This window comes from Bos grunniens, chromosome 8, assembly GCF_055505025.1.
Source record: "Bos grunniens cultivar Pamir isolate PY7600 chromosome 8, Bosgru_T2T1.0, whole genome shotgun sequence".
Taxonomy (NCBI): domain Eukaryota; kingdom Metazoa; phylum Chordata; class Mammalia; order Artiodactyla; family Bovidae; genus Bos; species Bos grunniens.
The window spans coordinates 5,599,770-5,612,187 of record NC_141172.1 but is presented as its reverse complement, the minus strand read 5'-3'; the positions used below and the strand labels follow the sequence as shown (position 1 = coordinate 5,612,187).

The 12,418-nt window shown below is 36.7% G+C and overlaps 1 protein-coding gene across 1 annotated transcript in view; it reads left to right on the top strand.

Annotated features, from left to right (window-relative positions):
* Positions 1–2,634: 2,634 nt before the first annotated feature.
* Positions 2,635–12,418, top strand: part of GLRA3 (glycine receptor alpha 3) — a 197,739-nt gene continuing 187,955 nt past the window's right edge. Inside the window, exon 1 of the mRNA XM_086414718.1 lies at positions 2,635–2,835. Coding sequence (XP_086270844.1) covers positions 2,765–2,835 — 71 coding nt within the window. The 5' untranslated portion in view covers positions 2,635–2,764. The remainder of the gene's footprint in view (positions 2,836–12,418) is intronic.

Below are 12,418 nucleotides of genomic sequence, written 5' to 3'. Positions count from 1 at the left end.
GAATATTAGTCTCAAAAGAGTAAAATTTACAAGAATGGCTATCACATATGTAGTTGCATAAAATTTATTTTGACTTTATAGAAATTAAAAACAAACAATATAAAAATCCATAGGCAACAAGTGAAGTTGCTAAATAACTGGTAAATTAATCATCAAATGTCAAGCAAGGCACCACAACCCACTTTGATTCATTTCTAATTATTTAATCAAAGTTAATCTACTAACCAATGCACTGTAACAAGCTTATTTGCTTACTAATTAAAAGTATCATGTTTCTAATATGATCATGGATTCATTTAACAAATATTGCTCATCAACTATATGCTACTTGCTATGCTAAATAACAGCCATTACTTCACTCTGGTGCAAAAGCCAAACAAACAAATGAGGGAAACAGTAGGTTGTTACAAGTAATTTGAAGGAAGTAATCACGACGATATGAAAAACAAGTAATATGGGGATTCCAGCCACCCTCTTATGTGACATTATATCCAATAAGCTGATTCACTACATATATGTTAATTAGATAAAGTATAGCATTTCAGTGTTTTCATGATAATGATGAGATGAAATAGCAAGCTATCCTGCCTTTAAACTATCATGTAACATAACTGTCCAGATTAATGTAAACAGAACTGTAAATATTATCCATTAATTTGTTCACTTAAACATTCATTGGCTCTCTTTTGGGTCAGGGAATGAATCTCAAAGGTTCTTTAATTCAATTCCCTCAATTTATTTTCAAAGCCATATTAAGTAAATATATTTTAAAAGATACATTACTTTTCCAAAGATAGTGATGAAGCAAGGCAAGGAACCCAGATCCTCTTGAAATACGGTTAAGTTTTGCTTTTTTTTGGTTCTAGTTTTTGAAATGATTACTGCTATTCAAAAATGACCAACTAAAGAGTGTTTGCACTTAACTTTCAAAAGATTCACTGAAAAACTGAGTTGAATAAAATTATCTGAAACTTCTCAAGATGGAAACATCCATAGGCTGAATCAATGATATTCCCTAAGAAGCTTCTGGAAGTTTTGAGATTTTTTTTAGAAAACCAAATGTGAACAGAGACAGGTTTAGTAATAACATATAGAAATAAATCCAGAATTTACTTATACTGAATATAAATAAGCTTTTCTACTAAAGAGTAAAGACTTTTCTTCATGTTGCCCTCATTTGAGAGGGTTAAAAGGTGGTGACATAGTTTTCCAGCTAAATAGAGAATTATGGGATAATTGATACATCCATTGTTGTTGGATTTAATTGAGAATAAAAGGTTTGTGAGAAAGAAGAAAACATTCTTGGAGTATAGTTTAGTCATTGAGAAAGATAAGAGATTAAAGTAGGGCTTTCAGAATAAATACCAGAGGGAGTTTTGGGAAAAAGCTAAGATTCAAGGAGTGAATATTTTGACCCTAGTTGATAGTAAATCAAAGCCACTATAAGGTTCTAACAGCATGTTTTAATTATTAAAAATCCCATCATTTTAAGATGCATGAAGAAACATAGAAACATGTGCACGCTTGCACACACATACACTTGCACACACGCACACACACTCTCTTTCTCCTCCCAGTCTTCCAATCCAAGTTCCTGTAGAAATAGTCATGGAGGAGAGAGGGAAGAGAAAGATGACACAAGAAAAGATGTACCATGTGCTCTAGTTGTCCCTCTCACTTGAACTTACTGTTTAGACACGGAAAATGCGTAATAAAATGGTGTGTACCGTCGTTCCCCACTAGCAGCCGTTTCTTTAGATTTCCCAGCTTCACCTTTTTTGGGCCCCTATTGTGTCTGAAGGAAACTCAACTGACACGTCAGCAACGCTTCTCAGCCAGAAGCTGGCCAGGGTTGTGAGATGATTCTAGAAGCAACTGATTCCGCACCACGTTCTCTGCTCTTCTTTAGCCCTTTCCAAGGGTCTGGGTTTACTGCTGACTCTTGCATTTTGATGTAAGGTCAAAGAGACAGGGTCACATCCGAAAAGACCTTTTATTACTAAATTGTGCCTTCTCCCGGAAGGCAACAATGGAGGGTCCCTCAAAGTGCGATTCTGCTACCTAATCCATAAAGGCTGCTGACTCCCTCAGTTCTCAGCGCTGAGGATTCCCTCCCCCAATTCCCTCCAGTCGCGCTTTAGGCTCTGCACCAGTTACTCAATGCTTTTTTTGAAGTCCGGCTAGCTAAGCACCGCCTTCCGTCGTGAGTGGCCCGTCACTCTGCCCCGCTGTGCAGTTGTGATTGGCTGGCAAGGCGGTGTCGATTGGCCCCGTCCCCGCTTCCCTTTGCCGCGCTAGTGGCTCGGGATTTACCCAAAGGTGGAAAGTGGGATTCCAGCGGGCGGCGCTTGGAGCAGGTGCAGACGCATTCCTGTTCCCGCAGTTGCTGTTTTTTCTCCTCTAGTCGTGAGTCTGAGTCAGGAAAGGACTAGCATTCTTCCTTTGCCGCTAGAGCTCCAGAACCTAGGCACCTCAGACATCTCATTTCATCCGTTATTCCGCGGTCCCTGTATAAATCACCTGCACATTTGTCTCCCCGGAGCTCAATGCTCAGAGAAGGTGTCGAAAGGGAATTTCAAGAGTTTGAAAGAGAGGGTCTCCTTGGACCGCGGGGAGCTGTCTCAGGTGCTGAAGCTTTCCAGTCGTTGGTCCCTGCCAACACGACACGGAGTCAGGCAGCACACTCTCATTCCCGGCTCATTCACGGCTTCCCCATGCCTTGGATAAGATTCGTTTCAGAGCCGTGAATATATCCCTCTGTATCATGGCCTACGTGAGACATTTTCGGACTTTAGTTTCGGGATTTTACTTCTGGGAAGCGGCACTGCTACTCAGGTGAGTCCTCTTGTATTTAACAGTTGAAGAACTCATTCAAGCCTTACAACCACTTGTCATTGATGAAACCAAGGATGCAACTCGAGGTTGACTTGTTGAAAGTATCCCTTAAATAGTATTGTTTTCTATCTAACAGTCTGTTTTCTATCTAGCAGTCTGTCTCTTGAGACCTCTAAAATATATAACTTTGCTTTATTTTCACTAATTAATGTATTTTATTAACTGGCATCTTCTGTTATTTGCAACTGAGATTACCCTAGGAAAAAAATATTTCCAAAGCCTAGGATTTTCCTTCTCAAATTGCGTTTATAGCTTCTTTTTTTCTAAGTGAATTATAAATTCTGGGTGTTACTCTCGTTTTGAAAATTAAAAAACATTTAGTAATTAGAAGTGGAACATTACTTACATTTTAGAAGACAAAAAATATCCAGAACATAAGCATTTAGTGATCAGAGAAATTCTGAATATTATTTATATATCCAGAGGTTAAGTTTAAATGAATAAAATAATAAAGGCCTTGAAAGTACTGTTTCCTAAAGAACTTAGTTTGTGGAGACAAAGTGATAAATAAATCACTAGGTATGTTCTATGCCAAGAAAAATCATTTTGTAGAAAATAATAAGAAGCCTACTGAACAGTAAAATTGTTCTATGATGTGCTATTTTCTTATCATCTCCAGTCATATTTGGTAGGCTATTTTTCTTTTTAATTAAAAGAGAAGAGACACTAAGCACAAGATTAATTAATTTAACCCCATTCTTAATGAAACAATATACAAGCCAATGTAAAATCTATTTTACTATTATAATTACCTTAAAATTTCCATTTTATGGTTCACAAGCTTTTCAAAAAGATTGAAATAAAAAATTTGAGTGCTAAGTTATATGTATAATGATTTCCATTTGATGTATGTAAATATTCTCTCTGGGTTGCTATGTCAATTTTTCATCTTTAGGCACCTTGAAAAATATAGCACATCTCATAAAAACTACCTTTAGTAACCAAGAACTAATTGTGAAGGCTACTATATTTCTGAAATTACTGGTTTTTCCTGAAGTAAAGAGTTGAACCATTGTAAATCAGAATATTTTCAGGGAAAATATTTTAACATTGTAAATTTTTGTAACTTTACAACTGGTACAAATTTCATATATAGTGATAAAAGCAAAGAATGTAGAGCTTTTACATTTATGTACATTTTATGGAAAAGAGTGCAAAATTCATGTCATAAGATAAGCTGATTATTTTATTATAATTATCTTTTAGTATCTTAGATAATAATATGCATACTTATTTTCTCAAAGAAATCAGAAGAGCTTAGTTGATACTTAGATTTAGGATGTTTAATGTCGATAACTAAAATATTTTGATCGATGAGGTCAAATTTGTATAATAGAAAATCACCATGATATTTGCTATAATATATTCTTAGAAAGAATTCATATTAATTAATATTAAATAATTTAGTTTAAAATCCTTCTTATGAATACTTCGGAAATGTAATCACTCAAAAAAGATATATCCACTATAGAAGTTTGTGCAATACATATATTCTTCGTCAATTTCTTTCACAAATCAAATAAAAATTTTCTCTCTTTTCTCTTAGATAAAAGTAGCTCATCACTCTGAAGGATTTTTAATCATACATAAAAAATCAAATATTTTAATTTTTCAGTGATGGTCCTTGAAGGAAAATTTCCTATAGAAATTTCCTTTTGAAAGTGAAGCTCCCTCTACTGGAAATATCTTATAAAATACAGTTTCTTTACAGAAACTCTGCTCACTGAGCCTATTTGTGAGGTATTGAGCAAAAAAGGAAAACATGTAAAGGAAAACAATAAATTCAAACAAGTATTTTTTCAAGTTCACAAATATATCTTTTTAATTTAAAAATACTATTTCCAGGGAAATTTGGAAGTAAGAACAACAACCAGAAACCATAGATAGTTATAATTAAATAGCATACTAGTAAAAGCATTTTTGCTTTTTTTTGCTCTTTTTTAAAAAATTTTATTTTATTTTTAAACTTTACAATATTGCATTAGTTTTGCCAAATATCGAAATGAATCTGCCACAGGTATACATGTGTTCCCCATCCTGAACCCTCCTCCCTCCTCCCTCCCCATACCATCCCTCTGGGTCGTCCCTGTGTACCAGCCCCAAGCATCCAGTATCGTGCATCGAACCTGGACTGGCAACTCATTTCATACATATTATACATGTTTCAGTGCCATTCTCCCAAATCTTCCCACCCTCTCCCTCTCCCACAGAGTCCATAAGACTGTTCTATACATCAGTGTCTCTTTTGCTGTCTCGTACACAGGGTTATTGTTACCATCTTTCTAAATTCCATATATATGTGTTAGTATACTGTATTGGTGTTTTTCTTTCTGGCTTACTTCACTCTGTATAATATGCTCCAGTATCATCCACCTCGTTAGAACTGATTCAAATGTATTCTTTTTAATGGCTGAGTAATACTCCATTGTGTATATGTACCACAGCTTTCTTATCCATTCATCTGCTGATGGACATCTAGGTTGCTTCCATGTCCTGGCTATTATAAACAGTGCTGTGATGAACATTGGGGTACACGTGTCTCTTTCCCTTCTGGTTTCCTCAGTGTGTATGCCCAGCAGTGGGATTGCTGGGTCATAAGGCAGTTCTATTTCCAGTTTTTTAAGGAATCTCCACACTGTTCTCCATAGTGGCTGTACTAGTTTGCATTCCCACCAACAGTGTAAGAGGGTTCCCTTTTCTCCACACCCTCTCCAGCATTTATTATTTGTAGACTTTAGGATCGCAGCCATTCTGACTGGCGTGAAATGGTACCTCATAGTGGTTTTGATTTGCATTTCTCTGATAATGAGTGATGTTGAGCATCTTTTCATGTGTTTGTTAGCCATCTGTATGTCTTCTTTGGAGAAATGTCTGTTTAGTTCTTTGGCCTATTTTTTGATCGGGTCATTTATTTTTCTGGAGTTGAGCTGTAGGAGTTGCTTGTATATTTTTGAGATTAGTTGTTTGTCAGTTGCTTCATTTGCTATTATTTTCTCCCATTCTGAAGGCTGCCTTTTCACCTTGCTCATAGTTTCCTTTGTTGTGCAGAAGCTTTTAAGTTTAATTAGGTCCCATTTGTTTATTTTTGCTTTTATTTCCAATATTCTGGGAGGTGGGTCATAGAGGATCCTGCTGTGATGTATGTCAGAGAGTGTTTTGCCCATGTTCTCCTCTAGGAGTTTTATAGTTTCTGGTCTTACGTTTAGATCTTTAATCCATTTTGAGTTTATTTTTGTGTATGGTGTTAGAAAGTGTTCTAGTTTCATTCTTTTACGAGTGGTTGACCAGATTTCCCAGCACCACTTGTTAAAGAGATTGTCTTTAATCCGTTGTATATTCTTGCCTCTTTTGTCAAAGATAAGGTGTCCATATGTGCGTGGATTTATCTCTGAGCTTTCTATTTTGTTCCATTGATCTATATTTCTGTCTTTGTGCCAGTACCATACTGTCTTGATAACTGTGGCTTTGTAGTAGAGCCTGAAGTCAGGTAGGTTGATTCCTCCAGTTCCATTCTTCTTTCTCAAGATAGCTTCAGCTATTCGAGGTTTTTTGTATTTCCATACAAATTGTGAAATTATTTGTTCTAGCTCTGTGAAGAATACAAAAGCGTTTTTTTTTTATAGGTTTAGTTTAAAACTTTTAAATTGAGATTATAAATACATACAGAAAAGTACAAAAATAGCAAAGTTCTATATGAAGTGGCACAAATGTAACACCCCTATGTAAAGAGACCATGGATCAAGAAGCAGAATTCTCAATATCACAGAAGTGTTCACCCTGCTCACCCTCTTACCACCATATCCCTTCCTAAGCATCACTTTGCCTGAAGATAGTCTCTATCCTGGTTTATGTAACAACATTTTTTCCTGCTCTTGAACTTTCTATAAAGACTTATTTGGGTCTGCTTTATTTTATGAATTGTATGTGTTTTAGCTATGTTGTAGCATTTAGCAATAACTTATTCTCATTTATGTATAGTATTCCATTTGTGGGGGTTCCCTGGTAGCTCAACTGGTGAAGAATCCTCCTGCAATGCAGGAGACCCTGGTTCAATTCCTGGGTTGGGAAGATCCCCTGGAGAAGGGATAGGCTGCCCACCTCAGTATTTTTGGTTTTCCCTGGTGGCTCAAATGGTTTTAAAGAATCTGCCTGCAATCCAGGAGACCTGCATGTGATCCTGGATGAGGAAGATACCTGGAGGAGGACATGGCAACCCACTCCAGTAGTCTTGCCTGAAGAATCCCCACGGGAGCCTGGTGGGCTACAGTCCATGGGGCTGCAAAGAATCGGACACGGCTGAGTTATTAAGCCCAGCCCAGCACATTCCATTATATGAAGACATAACAATTTATCCCTTGTCCTACTGAGGAATATTTGGGTATTTAAAAAAAGTTTTTGGTTAGTGCTGCTATGACCCTCCTTGAGCTTGCTTTTTTTGGTGAATACCTGTGAATACGTGCATTTTGGAGACTATGTGAGTTGGGTCCAAGAGTTTCACTGGGCAAAGAATTGCTGTAATATAGGATGGATATGCAGAGAAGGCAATGGCAACCCACTCCAGTACTCTTGCCTGGAAAATCCCATGGGCGGAGGAGCCTGGTATGCTGCAGTCCATGGGATGGCGAAGAGTTGGACATGTCTGAGCAACTTCCCTTTCACTTTTCACTTTCATGCATTGGAGAAGGAAATGGCAACCCACTCCAGTGTTCTTGCCTGGAGAATCCCAGGGACAGGGGAGCCTGGTGGGCTGCCGTCTCTGGGGTCGCACAGAGTCGGACACGACTGAAGCGACTTAGCAGCAGTAGCAGCAGCAGCAGCATACATTTTAGTAAATGAGTTTTATTAAGGCAAACAGCAGAACAAAAATATTTACTACTATAGTACAGTTAGGCGTATTCATTATCAGAATACACCAGGTATTAGAAACATAGTGTTTAAAAGGGACTTATTAAAGAGGCTAATTCTTTTAATAAATACAGGCATAAGAAATCTAAATTTCCTAGTAGTGAAGTTTTTAAAATTTTCACCCTTTGCTCAGATATTGCAGTTTTTGAAAAAAATTTTCTTTGGCTTTTGGATTCTAGTTCTCATACTAGTGAAATAAAGAACAAAACACCAGTGTTCAGCTTTCTTTGAAATGTAAATAAGTGAAGATTATGAAGAGCTTGCAGAGCAATTTCCAAAAGCAAGAAAAGTGCCAGAAGTATTCCATCTAAATCAATTATTTTCACAACATGCAATTTTGTTTTTCATCTTGATAGTTTGATAGCAACACAAACTTGCTATTTGGATAAGTTGTGGTACATTGTGTCAAAAACTGAATGTATGAATTTCAGGCTTTATGATAATCACAAATAAAATATTTTCTTGATTGACTTCAAAGTCTAGGAAAAACATTTTGGCGTAGAATGTCTTTTTTTTTTTTTTTTTCTTTTGGTATGTTTTGGAAGATGGAGAAACTTCTTTTTAATGTTGGGTCTATTTTCTTATGTAAGACTTTGAAGAAAAATGTACTTTAAAGAATAAACTCCTACTGTTATGATAATTTCTTGTATGTAGGTACTATAGCAGGATTCTATACACTAAACATAATATATGCTTTTTTCCTTTGTTTCTATGAATAATCTACATTTTCCTAAGTATAGAAGGCTCATGGCCCAGTTCTTTCGTCAATGCCTCAAGCAGTTTGCCCTGCCGATTCAGGAAACAGCTTGTAAAATATTTCCTCCTGTATATAATTTTTCTCTCCCTTGATCCCTTGATATACTGAGGCCAGTCAATCACCAAGTATGTGTTTAATGTGTAATGTTAAGCAATTCAGCAAGATTTTTCACCACATTCTGTGCACACGTGTTTGTGCTAGGTACAGTGTGGCCATGGGTGATCGAGAAATTATCACCTTTTCATCGTGAAACTTAGAGCCTAGAAGTAAAGAAAATACAAAGGTCCAAGTGACAGACAGCAACAGAAGTGGCAACGTTTTAGGGACTGTGAAACAGGGAAGTTCTCCAGAGAATCGGTAGTTGTGCTGGATCTTATAAGATGCTTGTTCAATGGGCAGAAGTGGGATATAACGAAAATATTCTATTTTCTATTCCATTTCCTATCATTAGGAAATGTATAGGAATGTAAAATCATTCCTATGATACAATCCTATAGTATGCTGAGGGAATGGTGATGGTCAAATTCAGTTGAAATATCTCCAGTTCATTGTTTAATTTCATATCTGCTAGCAACAGCTATAGAGCTCACTACAATAATAAACCTGCTGAAAGGTAGAGGAGTTGCAGCTTCCTTTCATAATGGAATATGGATAAAATTTAGAGGCAAATAATTTAATTATAACTGAATAGTTAACATTATAGGAATGGCCTTGTAATTTGGCTCAAAAAAGCTCTACAAATCCTTCTCTCTCAGAGGTAGTGTTTACCTCAAAATTATCATTAATAAGAAGCTTGCTCATAACCACCAGGAATAGTAAAAACTATAATATGTGGACAGACAACAATGACAAAACTACTAGAAGACAATGACAGTCTGCTTGTTTTAGAATTTGGAGATCATGTTTGAATTTATCATCAAAATATGATCTCTCTAAAAAAAGACTATCAGGCAGAGGATTTGGATTGTTGGAAGAAAGGATGCCAGTGAACTGGGTTTGGGGTGTTTGAGTCTGAGATGATAGCAGTAGATCTATTGTATCTTGCTATCAGCTGAGAATGCAGAGACCCTGCTTGAACTGTAGATTGAACAGTTACAAAGGTGATCACACTGTGTGCAAAAAAGAAAAAAAAAACAGAAAAATTATTTATCTGAAATGATGGCAGAACATTTAGAGCAGGCACAGAGAAATACTTAGAGTTCTGAGCTAAACTGTGGCGATGAGACTGATCATAAACAAGTGACAAAGAAACAGATTTATCATAATTTTATACTGTTGATCCCAAGGCCTTATCAATAGAGTATATCTATCACTTTTCTATAGAGCCTTCAAATGCTCTATAGGTATGTTATTTACTCAGTCATATCCAACTCTTTGTAACCCCATGTAGCCCTCCAAGGTCCTCTGTCCAGGGAAGATTCTCCAGGCAAGAATACTGGAGTGGTAGCCATTCCCTTCTGCAGGAGATTTTCCTGACCCAGGGATCGAACCCAGGTCTCCTACATTGAAGGCAGATTCTTCATTGTCTGAGCCACCAGGGAATCAATGCTCTAATTTCAACTAATCTCATAAACTAGTCCACAATCATGGATGGTATATTTTACCCACTTAAGTTCTCTGAGGAGATTTTAAAAGGAATTATTTTGGTGAAGATGCATCTTTAACTTTTCCTTACTTCATGAAGCATATAACATGGAGCCTCTTTGATTTTCCAAGCAAACCTGTCTCAAACTCTTCCCTAAAACTCTTCTCCTATCCTGATACTTGGATTAACCATACTTATTGAAAATGAACTCCTGTGCATGCAAATGTCCATGTTGAAACATGGGTGGTTTGTCTTTCTCCACTAGAAGAAAGCTATAGCTTTGTTTTGCTTAGGAAAATACATCAAGTAGAGAGACAAGTGAGTCACCTTCAGAGAACTGGTTCTGGAGTGAAGGCAGGCATTCCAAGACAGGACCAACTGTTTGGTCCTGTATGAAAGCGTATGAATAGAATGAGCTGTTCAGCCCCAGAAAATGAAGCTGTTCTAACAATTGCAAGGCAGCCACACACACTTTAGGAAACAAAGTTTGAAATCCTTAGGTGTTGGCAGAAGAGGAAACAATAGTAAAATAGTTAATAAGCAGCCTCACTATAAAGCATTCCTGAAATTCAGAATCTCCATACTAGAGATGTTTTTAGAAGGGATTAGCAATGCTAAAGCTGAAACTCCAGTACTTTGGCCACCTCATGCGAAGAGTTGACTCATTGGAAAAGACTCTGATGCTGGGAGGGATTGGGGGCAAGAGGAGAAGGGGACGACAGAGGATGAGATGGCTGGATGGCATCACTGACTCGATGGACGTGAGTCTGGGTGAACTCCGGGAGTTGGTGATGGACAGGGAGGCCTGGCGTGCTGTGATTCATGGGGTCGCAAAGAGTCGGACATGACTGAGCGAGTGAACTGAACTGAGCAGTTACCTCTCAGACAATTTAATACACAGAGGCAATAACCTCAGTGGAATAATTAAGAATATCATAAAATGGAAATGTTATCAACACCCTCTGAAATAGTTTATTGCATGGAATAAGTTCCAATGCGAATGATGAAGAATTCTTAGGCATTCATGCAAAATTTGCATACAGACAAAAATAACGAATTAGGAATGATAAACTCAGATATTTCTGATCCTATTTTACAAACATTGCCCATATAGGATGGTTAGGCTAACATCAGAGATAACTAGTTCTTTCAATATCCTACCTAAATTTGAAAATATCTCAAAAATATCTACAACAGGTAGTCATCCTGTGAACATTTAAATTTCGAGCAATAAGGGCCTCTTTACCTGAAAAGGAAAATATGTATCAAGCCATTTTAATAATAAATAAAAAACAAAATGTCATGTTATTTTCTCCTGGCGATAGGAAACTTTTTCATGCCACCTGTGGTTCCCCCTTCCTGCCAATATTTGTGTATTTTCTTCTTCTTCTTCTTTTTTTTAATGCTTGCCTCTTTACTGAAAATGACCCATGCCTTTATTTGAGGCATGTTTTGAATCAATAGCCTTTTTCATGTGGTTGCTCCTTGCATGAAGCCTATATGCTCCAGGTCTAGAGTGCTTGTAGCTCTAGAATCTCTTTGTATCATTATAAACATCTATTTAGCAATTACCACATTCCAGGAAGAGCGCAATGTGCTGGAGCAACAGAATCTCAACTTTCTATAATATACCATTGTGCTGGTGTGTGTGTGTGCACATCACCTTCACATGTATGTTTTAGATTTTCATGCAGGTCTTGTCTCTCCCTCTTAATTGTTAGTCCCATGAGGATTGGATTGTTTTTGATCTTGCTGTACTCCCATAATATTTAATTCAATGTCATGCGTGGAGTAGATGCTCCATAAACAACAAATAAATACCAAGATGACACATTTGTTGTCTCTCTTTATCTATGATTTTAGATTTGAATTTTATTTAAATCTGTGTTGAGTGAGAAGGGAATCTTGTGTTTTAGATACCATAAAGGATATAAAATCAAATAAATAGCTTGGAAGACATTACCTGCTCTGAGAAGAAGTTATAAAATAGATAAAAATTGTCAGCACCCAGTGGAAAAATAATGGATTTACTTCTCCTTATCACCATGAAAAGTTGAAATTTCTATTGTATAATGCATTATTTTTCAACCTTTTTCCCCCATCATTGCCTCCAAAAGAGCTTTTTAAGAGATATTTTTAGGCTTTCTAATTGACTGCATGAAATTATAACATCACTGTGTGTTTATATTTGTTCATGTGTGGTATATAGATACAAATACATAGAGATAGATCTGTGCTTTACATGTAAGAAGAATAAAAATTTTCACCCTACAGTC